At 38.6% G+C, this 16,844-nt stretch overlaps 1 protein-coding gene across 1 annotated transcript in view; it reads right to left on the reverse strand.

The window, feature by feature from the left end:
- Cenpp (centromere protein P) overlaps positions 1–16,844 on the reverse strand; it is a 198,050-nt gene that overhangs the window by 171,222 nt on the left and 9,984 nt on the right. Inside the window, exon 4 of the mRNA XM_005355172.3 lies at positions 7,394–7,482. Within this exon, the coding sequence (XP_005355229.1) occupies positions 7,394–7,482 (89 nt within the window). The remainder of the gene's footprint in view (positions 1–7,393; positions 7,483–16,844) is intronic.

Here is a 16,844-nt window from a genome sequence, read left to right on the forward strand (position 1 = left end):
GCGTGTGAGCTAGTGCTGGCAGTGGTGGCACACTCCTTTAATCCCAGCACTTGGGAGACAGAGGCTGGCAGATCTCAGTGAGTTCAAAGTCAGTCTGGCCTACAAAGTTAGTTCTAGGATAGCCAGAGCTATTACAGAGAAATCCTGTCTTGAAAAACAACAACAACAAAAAGAATTGTCCAGAGTACACAGATACCCAAACACCAACCTAATGAAAGTAATGTAATTTTTAAAAGAACTTTAGAAATACAGTTCTTTTGTACTTATCAAGATTACTATTATTATAGCATGCATAGCTTTCAATTACATAGAGTGTATGGGGGACTCTTAGCACAGTAGAGTTGATTACAATGTATCCATTTTTCCTAGGGAAAGTCCAAATGTTAGCAAATGTAAAACAGATGCTATGGATTGTTCACAAAATGTTGGCAAAAACATTTCAATTTCAACTAAAGTGGTCAGAAAACCAAAGTGATTCCAAATGTCTCCTTAAAAACAAAGCAAAGCAAAAGAAGAAATTCTGAATTAAAAACTTTACAAAGCTCTCCTAGAAATCAATATGCTAGGAATTATTTCACTTAAATATTATCATTCACTCTCATACAGTGTTGATGTTGAATAAGAGTATGATCATCTCAGAAAACAGTTTGCAATTTATTATAAAGTTAAACATGCCAAACATAATCCTTATATGATTCATGATTCCAACTTTGCTTACTTGTTCTAGGGAAAAGAAAATTTACACTCACCAGAAGCCTTGGGATGCATCCTACATGAGTGAGGAGTATGAAGGATACATTCCAAGGCTCCTAGTGAAAGCCTAAAATCAAAATAATATCAAATCTTGCATGTACAAAGTTTTCATTATCTATATATACATATATATAACATAATAAAGCTAAATTTATTAAGCAAGCACACTGATACTAATAGAAAAATTGTGGATAATGGAAATATAGTGTCTCTCTTGAAATAGTAAAGTCAGCTATCATATAATTTATAAAAACAGTTTATATTAGACTTATGTATTTTATATTAGTGTTTGGCTACATGTATGTATGTGCACATGTGCATGACTGGTATCTTCAGAGATCAGAAGAGGGCATGTGATACCCTAGAACTGGAGTTACAGATAGTCATGAGCTACTATATGGGTTCCTAAAATCAAAACTGAGTCCTTTGAAAAGATAAGAAATGCTCTTAAGGGGGTTGGAGAGATGGCTCAGTGGTTAAGAGTACTGCCTACGCTTCCAAAGGTCCTGAGTTCAATTTCCAGCAACCACATGGTGGCTCACAGCCATCTGTAATGAGAGCTGGTTCCCTCTTCTGTCATGCTGGTATACATACAGGCAGAATACTGTATACATGATAAATTAATAAATCTTTTTTAAAAAAGAAATGCTCTTAACTGCTGAACCATCCTTCTAGGCCCTACTATGCATTTTACCAACATGATACATATATAATTCTAATATGGTATATTCACAAAACTCTGAAAACAGCACAAATGTGCTTTGATGGGTAAATAGGTAAATTTTGGCTTTGCCAGGAGTTAAAAGTTGCAGAGTAACAGTACAAAGAGTTTGTGTGTATAGGTGTTGCTGGAACAACGCTTTTCTTTTTTTTCTAAAATAGGGTCTCATTACATAGCCTGGGTGTCTTAGGTTTTTATAGAAGGTCTATTCAGGCTTAAAAATGTATGTCTAGCCTCCTTGTCTTTGCTAACTTTGTTGGGCTTCAGCTATTTGAATAAATTGAGTCATATAAAATTTTTGTATTGATAATAGGAGGAACTTCAATTGAAAAATTGTTGTTTTGTAAGGCTCACACTTAACAGAGATAAAACTACAAAATTCTTTTCCCAAGGTCAGGCACTCAGATAAAGCTCCCACTTCCTCAGGGATTTGAAGAACATTCTTAGTCCCTAAAAAGGGTATCATCTTCCTTATCTCTGGCAAAAGGAACTTTTGGCCCTTCCAGTACCCGCGGTTGTGGTGCCTTAGAACTTGTCAAGGGCAATGCTAGCTCCTGGGCTCCCCTCCTGCTCCCATTTCGGCAAGGAATCTTTTCCTTGTTGACTTTCCTTGCCTTCTAAGGAGACAGAATTAACAGCTGCAAACAAATTTGTTCTGTTCTTACCCTCAGAATGACTGGTTTAGTTTATTAGCTTCAACTGAAAATCACTATTTTTAAGGCTAAACCTGACAGAATGTAAAGTTCTAGTCTTATAAAAGCTGATAACGTATTATAGACTGATAGGAAATACAAGTTAATTGTCATCCTTAAAGCACTGATATAATTACAGGGATAAATCTTATTTAGTTCCCTGTATATGTTTTTAAAGTCAAGCTTAAAACAAGTACTTAGAAACAAAGTTTGTCTAATTAGATAAAGCTAGGCAGTCCTCAAATACTTCAGAAATCTGCAGAATATGGCATTTAAAATGGTGATTAAAAAGCTTATTATATTAGAGACTCTCAGATCTTAGCAATGACCTAAGGTTCCAAGAATTATGGGACACCATGATGTCTCCACCTGGATTATGATGATGCTGACAACTGGGCAAGATGCCCTAATGCAATACCTGCTTCCAGGATCTGGCCTAGACTGTGTACAAACAACAGGATATTGTAAAATTGATTGTACCACTTTTGCCTGGACAAAATAAAGTTGGTCTTTTCCAAGCACCTTTTCCACAGGAAAGAAAAAATTACCATACAAGCTTGGCTAAGACAACTGTTCTGATACTTCTATTTCCAATGCTATGGAGACCTGGGTATGGCTAACTATAATGGACTAGTCCCTGTCATTTTTAATAGATTCGGAAGCAACTTGGTCTGTACTCAGGTATAATTTATTTATCCTTCTGGGATCTCTGTTAGTATTGATGACTAGGCTAGCAAACTGTCAGCTTAGCAGCAACAGGCATCCAAATCCTTCCACAAGGCTATAGCTATATTGTTAGCTCATTTTATATGTAAAAATCAAACCTTGCTTTTTCTAAAGCTGCTAGGTCTCTTGATTTAAAAAATGGTTTAAGATACTACCGTTTGGGTAATTTATTTTACTTGTCATGTTGGTATAAACTGTATGGGTGTTTCTTATCAGGTCAAAGACATCACTGTCCAATCCATACCTGGCTCTCTGGACAGCAGAAAAAAATACATGCTTCTAATCCAAATCTATAGTTTTTGCTAGGACTCAAAGGTATGAGTCTATTCCTGCTGTTTTACAGATACCTGTTATCTGCTTTTTTCTATAATATGGATTTCAATATGGGACTGAAAGTTTCAAATATTATTTTCCTTTAAGTACATAAATTTTAACTTCTGTTCCTAGTTTGAACTTGTCTCAACAAGTTTCCACTTGGCTGGCAGACACATGTATGCATCAGTTGCTGACTACAACCTGCTCTAAATAATTGCGAGCCCTAGACTTGCTAAAAGCTGATGTGGACCAGTCCAGCCCATGTAAATGCTCCCCATCTCTTCAACAGAGTCTATGAACCAGATGCTTCTGATAAATACCTCATTGTCTGAATTCCTTCTTTGCTTTTGACTAGCATTTCAGCCTTCTTGGCCCCTGACAATGCCCCAAAGTCAGCAGGAAGTAGTTATAGGAAAGAACACACTGTCCTGTGCTCCCTGGTTGAAAAGCTAAGTCAAAAGAAAACTCCCTTACATAGGGGACAAAATGACGTAGTACCTATAAGGCCCATTGACATACTATGAAAATAGGCTCAGAACTGTCAATTGATGGATTTATTAACCAAAATAACTCTGCAATAAGACACTTGACTTTCTTTATGCAGAATCAAAGAGGTATTATATGGCCTTATAAAACTATTATTCCTATATAAATCATTCAGGATTATAATCTGACTGCACTCAAAGATAAAAAGCTACAGGGCTTTAAGAATGACAATTGATGTGAATGTCACTGCCCTAGAAAAATCTGTAAGCTAATGGTACTGAGGTCCCAATACCACCCCCTATTCTCTAGGCAAGCAGGACCCATTGATGGAGGAAGGTCATTGGTTAATTAAATAAAGAAGCTGCTTGCCCTGATAGGTTAAAACATAGGTGGGAGGAGTAAACAGTGCAGAATGCTGGGAGGAAGAGGAAGTGAGGTCAGACTCGACAGCTCTCCTCTCGGGGGCAGATGCCTCAGAGAGACACGATGCTCCACTCTTGCGGGCAGAGGCGAGAGCTCTGCTCTCTGAGGCACGCGATGAAGCTCTGACCCAGGATGGACATAGGCTAGAATCTCCCTGGTAAGCCACCTTGTGGGCTACAGCAGATTATTAGAGATGGGCTAGTCCAGGTGCGAGTTAGCCTAAAAAGAGGCTAGATAGAAATGGGCCAAACAGTGATTAAAAGAATACAGTGTCTGTGTAATTATTTCGGGGCATAAGCTAGCCAAGCGGCTGGGGTGCTGGGAACGCAGCCCCACCGCTCATATCACAACAACCCATGATTGGGTCCTGTCATTGGTACTTGTGAAAAGTGGGGAATATGGAGCCCAGGGCAGCCTGATCACACAACTGCCAAGGCAAGCAGCACTAGGTTCCAGAAAAAGCCATAAGCTGACACCACCCAGAGAGGGTCAACATCTAAAGGGAAGTATCTGACATTCCAACCATTAGATAAGATTAGATAAGAACACTATACTGAGCCCAGAACTCACATATTCCCTTTTTGCCAAGACCCCTAGACAAATGTCAGCCAATCAGGGTCCTGAACCCTGGAAATTCCTTCAACCCAATCTCTACTATGATAAAAACCCTACCCCAGCTGGGCTTGGCACTCTCTGCTCTCAACTGTTGTGTTAGACAGATGGAGAGTTCAAGCTTAAGTTTGAATAAAGGCTCTTTGCTTTTATAAAAGAGTGCAGACACCATCACGGTTTTGGGGGGACCCCCAAGATCTGAGTGTAACAATTTCTATCCTAATTACTCTGTCACTATACCATGAAATCAACTATCCTCAACATGTAAAAGAATGGGTATAAATGGGTTTCGAGAAGAAATATTTCTTCTAAATATTTCTAAGTCACAGTTTGTCCATCTTTGAGAGAAATGAACCACACACACAAAAGCATTGTATCAGATAGACTTGGCCATGGTGGAAGTCTACAAAGAACTATCAGTAACACAGACATGCAAAAAGTGATCAACTGTTGCTGAAGTACAGGCATGAAGCCTCAAACCTTGTCAGAATCAGAAACTAAGTGACTGAAGGTGAGATGGCAAAGCAATGAAAGAAAACAAATCCATGGCTTCCAAGAATTTGGAAGAGAGAAGGTCAATCCATCTGCCTCTGGGAGAGGCCTAAGACCATTCCTGATGCCAAGACAAAGAATAACTGCTTCTGAAAGAGGAACAGAGGTGAAATCTGTCTACTTCCATGGAAGGGACAAGGCATTCATTGGGTCTGTGAACCTATACCAACACTGATCAGTGGTGGCACATGCCTGCAATCTCAGCCACTTGGTGAAGAACCCAGAATATAAAAATCATAAGCCTAGGGGGCTGGAGAGATGGCTCAGAGGTTAAGAGCATTGCCTGTTCTTCCAAAGGTCCTGAGTTCAATTCCCAGCAACCACATGGTGGCTCACAACCATCTGTAATGGGGTCTGGTGCCCTCTTCTGGCCTTCAGGCATACACACAGACAGAATATTGTATACATAATAAATAAATAAATATTTAAAAAAAAATCGTAAGCCTAAACACATTCTAGGAAAACTGAGGCTGACAGCCACTTTTAGCTTTTAACTATTGCTTTCTGCCTTAAGAGCTGCTATAGCTACTGTGAACAGAGGTAAACATTTTAACTTTTGCTTCCTCCCTTCCAGCTAGACGATTATGGTGGGCAAAGGTTAGCTTCGAACTATTACCTCTATGGAACTCCCTGCGTTGCATTTCCTTAACTTTTAACTCTCCGATGGGACTCTATTTTCTTTCTCTGCCTTGCATTCTCTAAGGGACAGCAAAAAGCAGCTATGCCAGCCACAGACTTTCCCAAACATCTTAAGTTAGTATCCTATAATCAAAACGGTGTAAATCTTAAAATGTAACATAATTTTAAGCCTGACTTCAAGATTGTAAAAGCTCTTTGATCCATATCTGGTGCTTGATTTTTACTGTAAGAAGAGGCTCAAAACCAGCTCTCATTGTCTCAGTGTCAGAAGCTTAACTCTGACCCGTGGCCCTAGTGAGGTGCAAGTTTTTTTGCCCCGTAGTGACTGGAATAAAGTATGGCTCTTGTTCCTAAATTTTGGTGGTCTGTACCCATTATTTGTACACCCCTGGGACCCAACATTGGGAAGACAGGGCAAGATGATCACAATTTTAGGGCAGCCTATGTAACAGAGAGAGACAACTCTCAACACACCCTCCATAACACAAAGAAAAAAAAATCCTGATGCAGAGATACCTCAGAAGAAAACACCAAGTACTTGAAGAGTACCTAAATGCGATTCTAGGCATCCTTGTCTGGGCCTGTAATTCTAGCTCCAGGGGATTGCTCCTGGACTCTGAGGGTACCTGAACTCATGTGCACATACACATAATTAAAAATAAAAATATATCTTTAAAATAGCAATAATAATAATAATAATCCCAGGGGGCTGGAGAGATGGCTCAGTGGTTAAGAGCATTGCCTGCTCTTCCAAAGGTCCCAGCAACCACATGGTGGCTCACAGCCATCTGTAAAGAGGTCTGGCGCCCTCTTCTGGCCTTCAGGCATGCAGACAGAATATTGTATACATAATAAATAAATAAATAAAATTTTTAAAAAATTATTAAAAAAAAATCCCAAATCCAGCTCAACTGTTGGCTGCCATTGAGTTAGTTCCCCACATTGACAGCATGATAAAATGTTGGCCACAAGTACTCAGCTTCACTTTGCTTTTCCACAGGCAATGTCTATCATTAAACCAAAAATTAAGACGATTTAACCCACTGTTAACCAATCAGCAGACCTGGACTCAAAGATGAGTCAAAGTTTGGTATCTGTTAAATGGGAGTTCTAATATATCTAAGGTTTGGCATGTAATCTCCAAAGAAAGTAAGGTCGAAGAGTGAAAGCTTGAAACCAGTTATGTTCACAGAGGGAAACCCAGTCTCAAACTGAAAGTTATGATTAATGTGCTAAAAGATCCAGCTGAAAGGTCAAGAGCATACATTCAGTGACCTTTTCTGGTCTTCACAGGCACTGCACATATATGGTATACAAACATACATTCAGGCAAAACACCCATACACATAAAATTTTTAAAAAGAAAAATATTTAAATATATTAAAAAACAGAAAGCAAAAAATTATATAAAAAATTCTAAAACCTGTAGAGCAAAAAGAAACCACAAAGCAATTAAATTTGTAAAACGGCTTACCTAGATGCAAACTCACTTAATTCTGAATACTCCGTGGGCTCCATGATTATGTTGAGGTCAGTTATAATAGAAGATAATTTCTCTTTAGTCTAAAATAAAGATAAAAAGTTTATGCATAAGAGCAGATTGTCTTTCACATCAGACAAAATTACTTTAAAATATGCAAATAGAAAATTGATGAGAAATAATAGAGTTTGTTAAGCAAATTATACTCAGTAGTTACTAAAACTTAAAATGATTTCCAAATTAATCATATAAATTGAATATTGAAGTCACAAATATTAGGAGGAATGAATTTTTAAAAAACTTTCTAAATGAACAACAGGAAAAAATAGCAAAAATAATTATATCAAAACTCAAAATATCTAAATAAAAGTCACTTTAGAAAAAAAGTCATGAACTGCCACAGACTGGCTCAGTGGAGCCACTCAGACTGTGGAAGAAGCAGTGTCTTGGTACGCAAGAAGGCACGAGGTTGGAGATGACAGACACAATACATAGAGAGTGGTTGGAATCTGCTGCAATTTTACTGAATTCATGTTTTCATTATATAGTATTTAAACAAGGAACAAATCAGAAGGTCATGTATCATCAGTCGGCACAGTATGAAAGCTTCTTTAAGTTACATCAGTGATTTCTAAGAAAAGCATATTTTCCGGAACAGGTGTTAGACATAAAACACCCTTTGAAGAGGAACTCTTGTCCCTGGGAACGTAAATCTCAGACAAGTGGTTTCATTTTATCTACGAATAGAAAGCTTCTGCTTCATTATTGCTTACATGGCTGCTTTCATGGCCCTCCTGCAGGCTCTCTTTCTAACCCTTTCTTTATCTCATCTAGTGATCAAATATGCCTGACAGCTCTCTGCATCTGCTGAAATATACTTCTTTGTACCTTTTTATGCAGCAGACACCATGGGGGTCGGGATCTAGCAAGCCTATCCATAAAATTCAAAGTATAATATAACACTTTTTGTCCATCAACATTAACCTGTTTATTCCCTTGCTCATCATACACCCTTGTGTATGGCAAGGGTTTTGCTGTAGTCTTATACATTCCCATACTATGCTTCCCTATCCCAGAGCTGTTCCTGAAAAGATAATCCTTGTCTTGTAGATATAAAGAATATCATTATTATCATTATTTTTTTGTTTTTTATTTATTTATTTATTATGTATACAATATTCTGTCTGTGTGTATGTCTGCAAGCCAGAAGAGGGCACCAGACCTCATTACAGATGGTTGTGAACCACCATGTGGTTGCTGGGAATTGAACTCAGGACCTTTGGAAGAGCAGGCAATGCTCTTAACCACTGAGCCATCTCTCCAGCCCCTTTTTTGGATTTTTTGAGACAGGGTTTCTCCGTAGCTTTTGGTTCCTGTCCTGGAACTAGTTCATAAAAAAGATTGTGTAAAGCCCATATCCCGCATAGCCAGCTAATCGAGAAACCCATCTATGCCTCAACGGCGGCTGATACCAGGCTGTCTGCCATTGATCTCCAGGAAGCCTAGTCCCATAGGACATGTAACTCCCGTCCAGGATAATGACGTATGTCATGTCACACAGATGACACTAGAGTCGGTGTGGCAATGAACTGAGAAAAATGTTTAATATAAGCATGATGAGAAAAAGATAAAAACTAAAAATAAAAGACATAAACTAAAAGACTCGTAAAACAAATGACTACATTTGCAAAGTTAGGATCTCACTAGTAGTAGATAAATGCAAATTAAAAACAAGTGACATCTCAACTGAACAGGAATATATAAATGCTACTACCAGGATCTCATGGCAAAGTATTTATCTAGTATGTACCAGGCCCTGGTATAGGGCAGGGGCTGCCACAGGTAAAGATACACACAAACCTGGCACCAGAAATATAAATTGGACCTTCTGGAAATCATTCTAACAGCGAATTGCCTAAATATTCATTTATAGCATTCTTACAGTTTACATTCCTATAAGATTCTGGACTAGAGCTGGAGAGATGGCTTAGAGGTTAAGAGCACTGGCTGTTCTTCCATAGGACCTGAATTTAATTCCCAGCAACCACATGGTGGCTTACAACCATCTCTAATACGATCTGGTGCTCTCTTCTGACCTGCACGCATGAAGAACACTGTATACATAATTAAATAAATCTTAAAAAAAAGATTCTGCACTAAAGTAAAATAGAGAAAGCCTTACTACTAAAGATATTTATAATATTTATAATAAATATTTTTAATTTATAATAATTACCAAAAGCCAGAACCAATTTCATCACTAATGAAAACATTTTCAGACATTTTCTGTTTGTTTGTTTGTTTGTTTGTTGTTTATTTGTTTGAGACAGGGTCTCTAAATGTAACTTGGGCTGTTCTGGAACTCACTATATTGACCAGGCTGGCCAGGAACTCACAAGGAGCTAAATGAATGCTTCTGGTTCTGAGGGCAGGGATTAAAGGTATGCATTAGCAGCCGTGCGGTGGTGGCGCGCCTAAATCCCAGCACTTGGGAGGCAGAGGCAGGTGGATCTCTGTGAGTTCGAGACCAGCCTGGTCTACAAGAGCTAGTTACAAGACAGGCTCCAAAACCACAGAGAAACCCTGAAACCACAGAGAAACCCTGTCTCAAAAAACCAAAAAAAAAAAAAAAAATAAAAATAAAAAAAAGTATGCATTAGCATACCTAGTGATGCACCAGAGACATTCTGACAACTTAAATTTTAAAAAGATATTTCTCCAAAGACAATATAAAAAGAGGCAGTAACCTATGGATGATATACTGCTATTATTGGTCTCTACACACACATACGCACATACATGCACAATACGGATTTTAGTAAACTTTAGCTGTGTTGTCAACTTTGAAAAAAGGTATCTCAGTATGCCATGTTGAGTTGGCACTGCACAAAAATTTATAGCCATATTGGTATGCAAATGTTAAATTTTTCTCATTTGTACAGGGTTAATGCACTGTACTAAATATGAAAGTTCATACCTATGTGAGTTTGATCATAGAAACTAAAAAAGTATTCTCAAAAAAAAAAGAAAAACAAATAGGCAGTAATCAGAGAAGTGAACATACCAGTCATTATCTAACAGTTCTATTTGATCTAATAATTGCACTTCTAGTGATACAGCCAAATAACCCATATTTCCACTTAAAAACCTCCACGTGAGTATTTATGACTGCATTAGTCAAAAGAACCAAAAGTGTAGTGCTGAAATGGACAAAATGTGGTAATCCATTCACTGGATATTATTTAACCCCCAAAAGTACGAACATGTGCTATAACAAGGATGAGCCAGACACAAGACTTCAAACATTGTATGATTTTATTTCTACGAAATGTTCAAAGAGGGGCAATAAATAAAAAACAGATTAGTGCTTCCTTAGGGCTGAAAAAAGAGGAGGAAATAAATCTCAATGAAGCTTTTACATACACATATGCACACACACACATATATATATTTTAATATATATTTTTTACATACTAATCCCAGTTCCCCCCTCTGCTCCTCAGTGAGGGTAAGGCCTCCCATGAGGAGTCAACAATTCTGTCATATCACCACGTTGAGGCAGGACCAAGGTCCTCCCCCTTCATTGGAAACAGGCTCCAAAAAGCCAGACCATTCATTAGGGATAACTCTTGGTCCCACTGCCAGTAGCCCCACAAACTGTCTATGCCACCCACTGTCACCTGCATGCAGGGGCCTAGATTAGTCCTATGCAGGTTCCCCAATTGTCAGTCTGGAGTCAGACTCCAGACTCCCACCAGTTCTGGTCAGCTGTTTCTGTGGGTTTCCCCATCATGGTCTTGACGCCTTTGCCCATATTATTGCTCTTCCCTCTCTCAATGAAGCTTATATTTAAAAAAAATTTTAAGGAAAAAAAATAGGGAGTTGGAGCAATGGATCAGTGGTTAACAGCACCAAGGTTCTCTGTATCTTCAAGACTCACAACCTCTTTAATGTCAGTTTCAGGAGATCCAACGCCCTCTCTTGGATTCTCTAAGCATCAAGTAAGAACATGGTGTACACACACATAAAGTAAAATAGATAAATAAATAAAACCTTTAAAGAGGAATAAAATATAGAAAGGTTAGGAGAAAACAAAACTCTCAGAAGCCTTTCACCACTGACACAGGCAGGTTACCCTGTCTACACAGTTTGACATTTAGTATCCCTACCCGTGCATCCCTACAAGGTTAAAGATTCTGCTCAGTCAGCATAAAGCTGATTCCAAGCTTTCGTTTTCCACTCCTGCCCTGCTGTTGGTACTGTTAACCATGCCACTCCTTCTGATTTGATACATATGGAAAACGACCTTATAAACAACTTCCTTGCAACCTACCAGGTCATTTTTCTATCCTGGTTTTTTTAACAGCAGGTCTCAACTGACTGTTATGATTTAAGAACTATGAACAGAAATCGTTAAGAAAAGGGCTCTAGGGGCTGGAGAGATGGCTCAGCGGTTAAGAGCATTGCCTGCTCTTCCAAAGGTCCTGAGTTCAATTCCCAGCAACCACATGGTAGCTCACAACCATCTATAATGAGGTCTGGTGCCCTCTTCTGGCCTGCAGGCATACACACAGACAGAACATTGTATACATAATAATAAATAAATAAATGAATATTTAAAAAAAACAACTAAAAAAAAAAAGAAAAGGGCTCTAGAGCCAGGTATAGTAGTAGCTCATACTTGCAACTCAGAAGTCTGAAGCAGGTGGTCTGACGCAAGTGAGTGTCCACATTGGAATACACAGTGAGTTCTAAACCAGCCTGAGCAACAATGTAAAAGACCATGTTTCAACCTTACCCTTACCACTTTACCACCAAACATTTTTAAAGATAGTAATTTTTCAAACTGTATATACTTTTAAGGCAGGATTCAGTTTCCCATAGGCAGTAAGGGAAAAGGTCTATGGTCAAACTACAAGCTGATCAAAAAAGCAAGGGTTCAAAGAGAGCATAATTAAATCAATAGCCAGCATGACACAAGACAAGGTTAGAGACCAGCAACAACTAAAGGGTAAGCAACTTGCAATACTAGCCCGTGTTTGTGGCTGCCAGTAGGTCAGCTAAGGTTGGCAGCTAACAAAGAAACTTAAAAATGGATAGATATGGGCTTCCATAAATGATCACTATCATTACCGGGCAAATAGCATGTGATCATCTCCAGCTAGGCCAGGGAGGCATTTGCAAAGCTTGCTGCCTCCTGGCCTGCTTGGCCCAAGGACATGCCTAGAGATTGAACAGTTTCAACAAAAACTATCTTAGTCTTTGTCTAGTTTCTGTAATAAGTCATGTACGAAACCACCAGACATGCAGCTTATAATTTCCCCTTTCTCAGGACACTTCACACTTGGACGAGTTTCTCTAACTTTTCCTTAATGTCTCATTTTTCATTAATAAATCTGCATTGACTTTGCTTATTCCTCCATCTGCAATTTTATCTATCACTGACATGAGATAAAGAACTTAGACAATGTCTCAGGTTGACTTTTAGTAGCTGTTGATTATTAGTCACCTTAGTTCCTAGATCAAGTCTTTCTGGGCTGAAAGACACCTCTTTGCTTTAAAAAAATCTGTACCTTCATGATACACAATATATTAGGATTTCAATGTCTAGATTCAGATATTCAAATAAGCTGATTACCTTTAAAGCCTGTGGTGATGAAATTGTATACTCTTCATTTAAAAAAATAGTTGTTACTTTTTAGTATTTTTGTTCCAGGGAGAGAAGTTATGTAAACACACTCTACCATCCTTCAGACTCATACTGCAGGGGCTATGGAAGACTGAATCTGTGTGCACATTTGTTCTAACTGTCTGAAAATTCTTCACAAACACTGCAGTGCTGACAACACCGGACAGTCAGCTGGAGGAAATGAATTCTGTGTTACAAACACCTTTGACAAGAGTTGCACCAACTAAAGCAATGCCTGATACTCTCTACACAGATTTCCCCATCTTTTTTTCTAATAATTTACTAACAGAATTTAAGGGCACTGTGTTGGCTAGTTTTAAGTCAACTTGACAGACACTAACGTCATCTGAGAGGAAGGATCCTCAATTAAGAAAATGTCTCCATAGCCAGAACCTGGAAACAACCTAAATGCCCCTCAACTGAAGAATGGATAAGGAAAATGTGGTACATTTACACAATGGAGTACCACACAGCAGAAAAAAATAATGACAGCTTGAATTTTGCAGGAAAATGGATGGAGCTAGGAAACATTATTTTGAGTGAGGTAACCCAGACCCAGAAAGACAATTATCATATGTATTCACTCATAGGTGGTTTTTAAACATAAAGCAAAACCAGCCTACAAACCACAATCCCAGAGAATTTAGACAACAATGAGGACACTAAGAGAGACTTACACAGATATAACCTATATGGGAAGTAGAAAAAGACAAAATTTCCTGAGTAAATTGGGAGCATGGGGACCTTGGGGGAGGGTTGAAGGGGGGAGGGAAGAGGCAGAGAGGGGAGCAGAGAAAAATGTAAAGTTCAATAAAAATAAATTTAAAAAAAAAAAGAAAATGTCTCCATAAGAATTTTCTTAATTAATGATTGATGTAGGAGGATCCAGACCATTACGGGTAGTGCCATCCCTCGACTGATAGTCCTGGGTTTTATAAGAAAGCAGACTAAGCAAGACATGAGGAAAAAGCCAGTAAGCAGCACCCTCCAGGGCTTCTGCAGCAGCTCCTACCTCCAGGTTCCTACCTTGTTTGAGTTCCTATCCTGACATCCGTCTATGATAAACAGTGATGTGGATGTGTAAACCAACCCTTTCCTCCAAGTTGCTTTGGTCATGATGTTCTAGCCCAGCAATAGTAACCCTAACTAGGTCAAGAACTTTGGTTCAAATGCAGTATTAATAATAGTATGCAAAAATAAGTATTAATATGATCAAAATGTGCAATTTATATCTTTTAATTTTCTGACAGCTAAATATCTCCCTCTAGTGGAATGTTTGATTTTAGGAAAAAAAAGAAATCCAACACATTCTGTCTTTACTTTTTTTTCTATCAATATCAACAGTAAAAATGTACACAGTAAAAAAAACATTTGCTTTAGTTTACTTTTCTGTTGCTATGATAAACACCATTTCCAAAAGCAACTTGTGGGAGGGTAAAAACATATTATCTTACACATTCAGGTCAGTCAGTCACTCGGGGAAGTTAGGACAGGAATTCAAGCAGGAACTTAAAAGCAGAAACCATGGAGGAATGCTGCTTATTGGGTTGCTCACTAGCTTAGGCTCAGGTAGATATTTTTGTTGCTGTTGTTGTTTTGTCTTTTTATTTTTTTTTATTTTTTTTTGAGACAGGGTTTCTCTGTGTAGCCCTTGCTCTAAAACTATGTTGATCAGGATGGCCTTGAACTCAGATGACTGTCTCTGTCTCCCAAGTGTTGGGATTAAAGGCCTGTGCCACTACTGCCTGCTTCAGCTAGATTTTTTTTTTTTATACATTTCAGGACCACCTGCCTAGGGATAGTGTCATCTATATCAAGCATCAATCGATACAATCTCCCATAAATATATCCCCAGGCCAATATGATCTCAAAATTCTCTCTTCCCAGGTGACTCTAGGACAATAAAAACTAAACAGCACAACAGTAAAACCATTTTAGAAGAGATGTACATTTCCTTTGACCTCACAATTCTAATTTTTAAAGGGAGTTTCAGGACAGCTAGAGATACCCTGTCTCGGGCAGGGGAGGAAGAACCTTAAAAAAGATTTATTTAAAGTGTATGAGTATTTTGTTTGCATGTATATATGTGTACCATGTGCATGCCTGGTGCCCTCAGAAGTCATGAGAAGGCATCAGATTCTTTGGAATTGGAGTTCCAGATAGTTGTGAGCCATCATGTGGGTGAAAGGAACTGAACCCGGGTCCTCTGTAAGAGCAACAAGTGCTTTTAACTGCTTAGCCATCTCTTCAGCCTTGAACCTAGTAAATCTATAAGGAGGACTTCTACTACCTACACAGTGAGTGTAGCAGCACACTCCTGAAATTTAAGTGCTTAGGAGGCTGATGAACAGGAGTTCAAGGCCAAGCTGAAGAAGGCAAGACCTTACCCCCACCCCCCACCCCAATAAAGTAAGAAATTAATTTAAAAAAATCCTCATTACTTCCTTTTGTTCAAATTCTAAGAAACAAAGAAATATAAAAAGTGCTTTTGTCCAATAACTATTGACAACTCCTATATAAGTGATCCCCAAGGCCCCGTTAGTTCCTCAGCTACCTGCAGTTCTTTCCAACATCTTACTTGCCAGTGTTCCTTTAAGAATCATAAATTTTAAAAGGTCCAGAGAGAAAATGGGTGCTCTCAAGAGAGCCAAGGAAAGCACGCTTTTCTACAGCACATTGTTAACAAAAAACTAAGTCATCAAAATGCCTATATAATTTTAAATATGAACAATACCGTCTCTTTGGAGACTGAATTGCAGTATTCAGTCTCTCAAAGAATTTCAACAGTTCCTCTCATATTTTTCTGTATCCTTAAGGTACATAAGGCAGAAACCATTAGCTGTGCCTAATGCTTTTTTGCCCTGAATTTTCATTGGCCTACGGTGACAAAAGTACACAACTTAACACTGAATTTGAGTAATCTCTTGTATCCAGTCCCACTAATGACAACATAATTAATCTTTGGACACAACACATCCTGAAAAGTACAGCTCCACTTAACTCCTTGTTCAGATCAAACTTGGAATAGTCTGTGTTCAATTGGATTTGCAAACAAACTTTTCAAAACAAGCCTTGTTTTGTTCACAGCAAAGCTTCTCTCCAGAAAACCATGAAGTAACTGTGAAAGACACATGATATAATGTCCCGCAAACCTGGCACCAGAGGGATAGCAAGCAACCTCCACAAACCATGAAACCCTGCTGGGTTATACCTGACCTTGCTCTGGAGTTTTCACACAGCCTCTAGACCTTCCTTTACAAATACCTTTTGTTGCCCAATTGTGATTCTTGACTGAGAGTTTCCCATGGATATAAAGCCTATGCAAAACTTGGTTTAAAGGAAACCTAGGAAACCATGGTACCTCATGAATCAAGTATTTGCACCTGGCATTGTATTGTCAGAAGCTTCTATCAGTTTGTTTTGAGATATGAGATCTACTAGCTAAAGTGTAAATATTGAAAAAAAAAAAAGATGCTGAGAGGAAAAGGGAAGGAGCTTCAGTTCACCGAGACTAAGCTCCTTGCAGCCACAGAGGCTAAGTTCATTCTCATGTGTTTCTGAGTCTTCATTTCTCGGACCCATGTGAACTCACACATCCGCGCTGAAATACACATGATAAAGACATAAGCATCTGTAACAGAAAATGCCAACAAGACCTTAAGGCCAACAAAAGGATATCAGAGTCAATTACCAGACATGTCTGCATACTAGACTACAGAAGTCCTAAGAGCTTCTAAGCTGGGCGATGGTGGCGCA

The sequence above is a fragment of the Microtus ochrogaster genome, chromosome 16 (genome assembly GCF_000317375.1).
Source record: "Microtus ochrogaster isolate Prairie Vole_2 chromosome 16, MicOch1.0, whole genome shotgun sequence".
NCBI lineage: Eukaryota > Metazoa > Chordata > Mammalia > Rodentia > Cricetidae > Microtus > Microtus ochrogaster.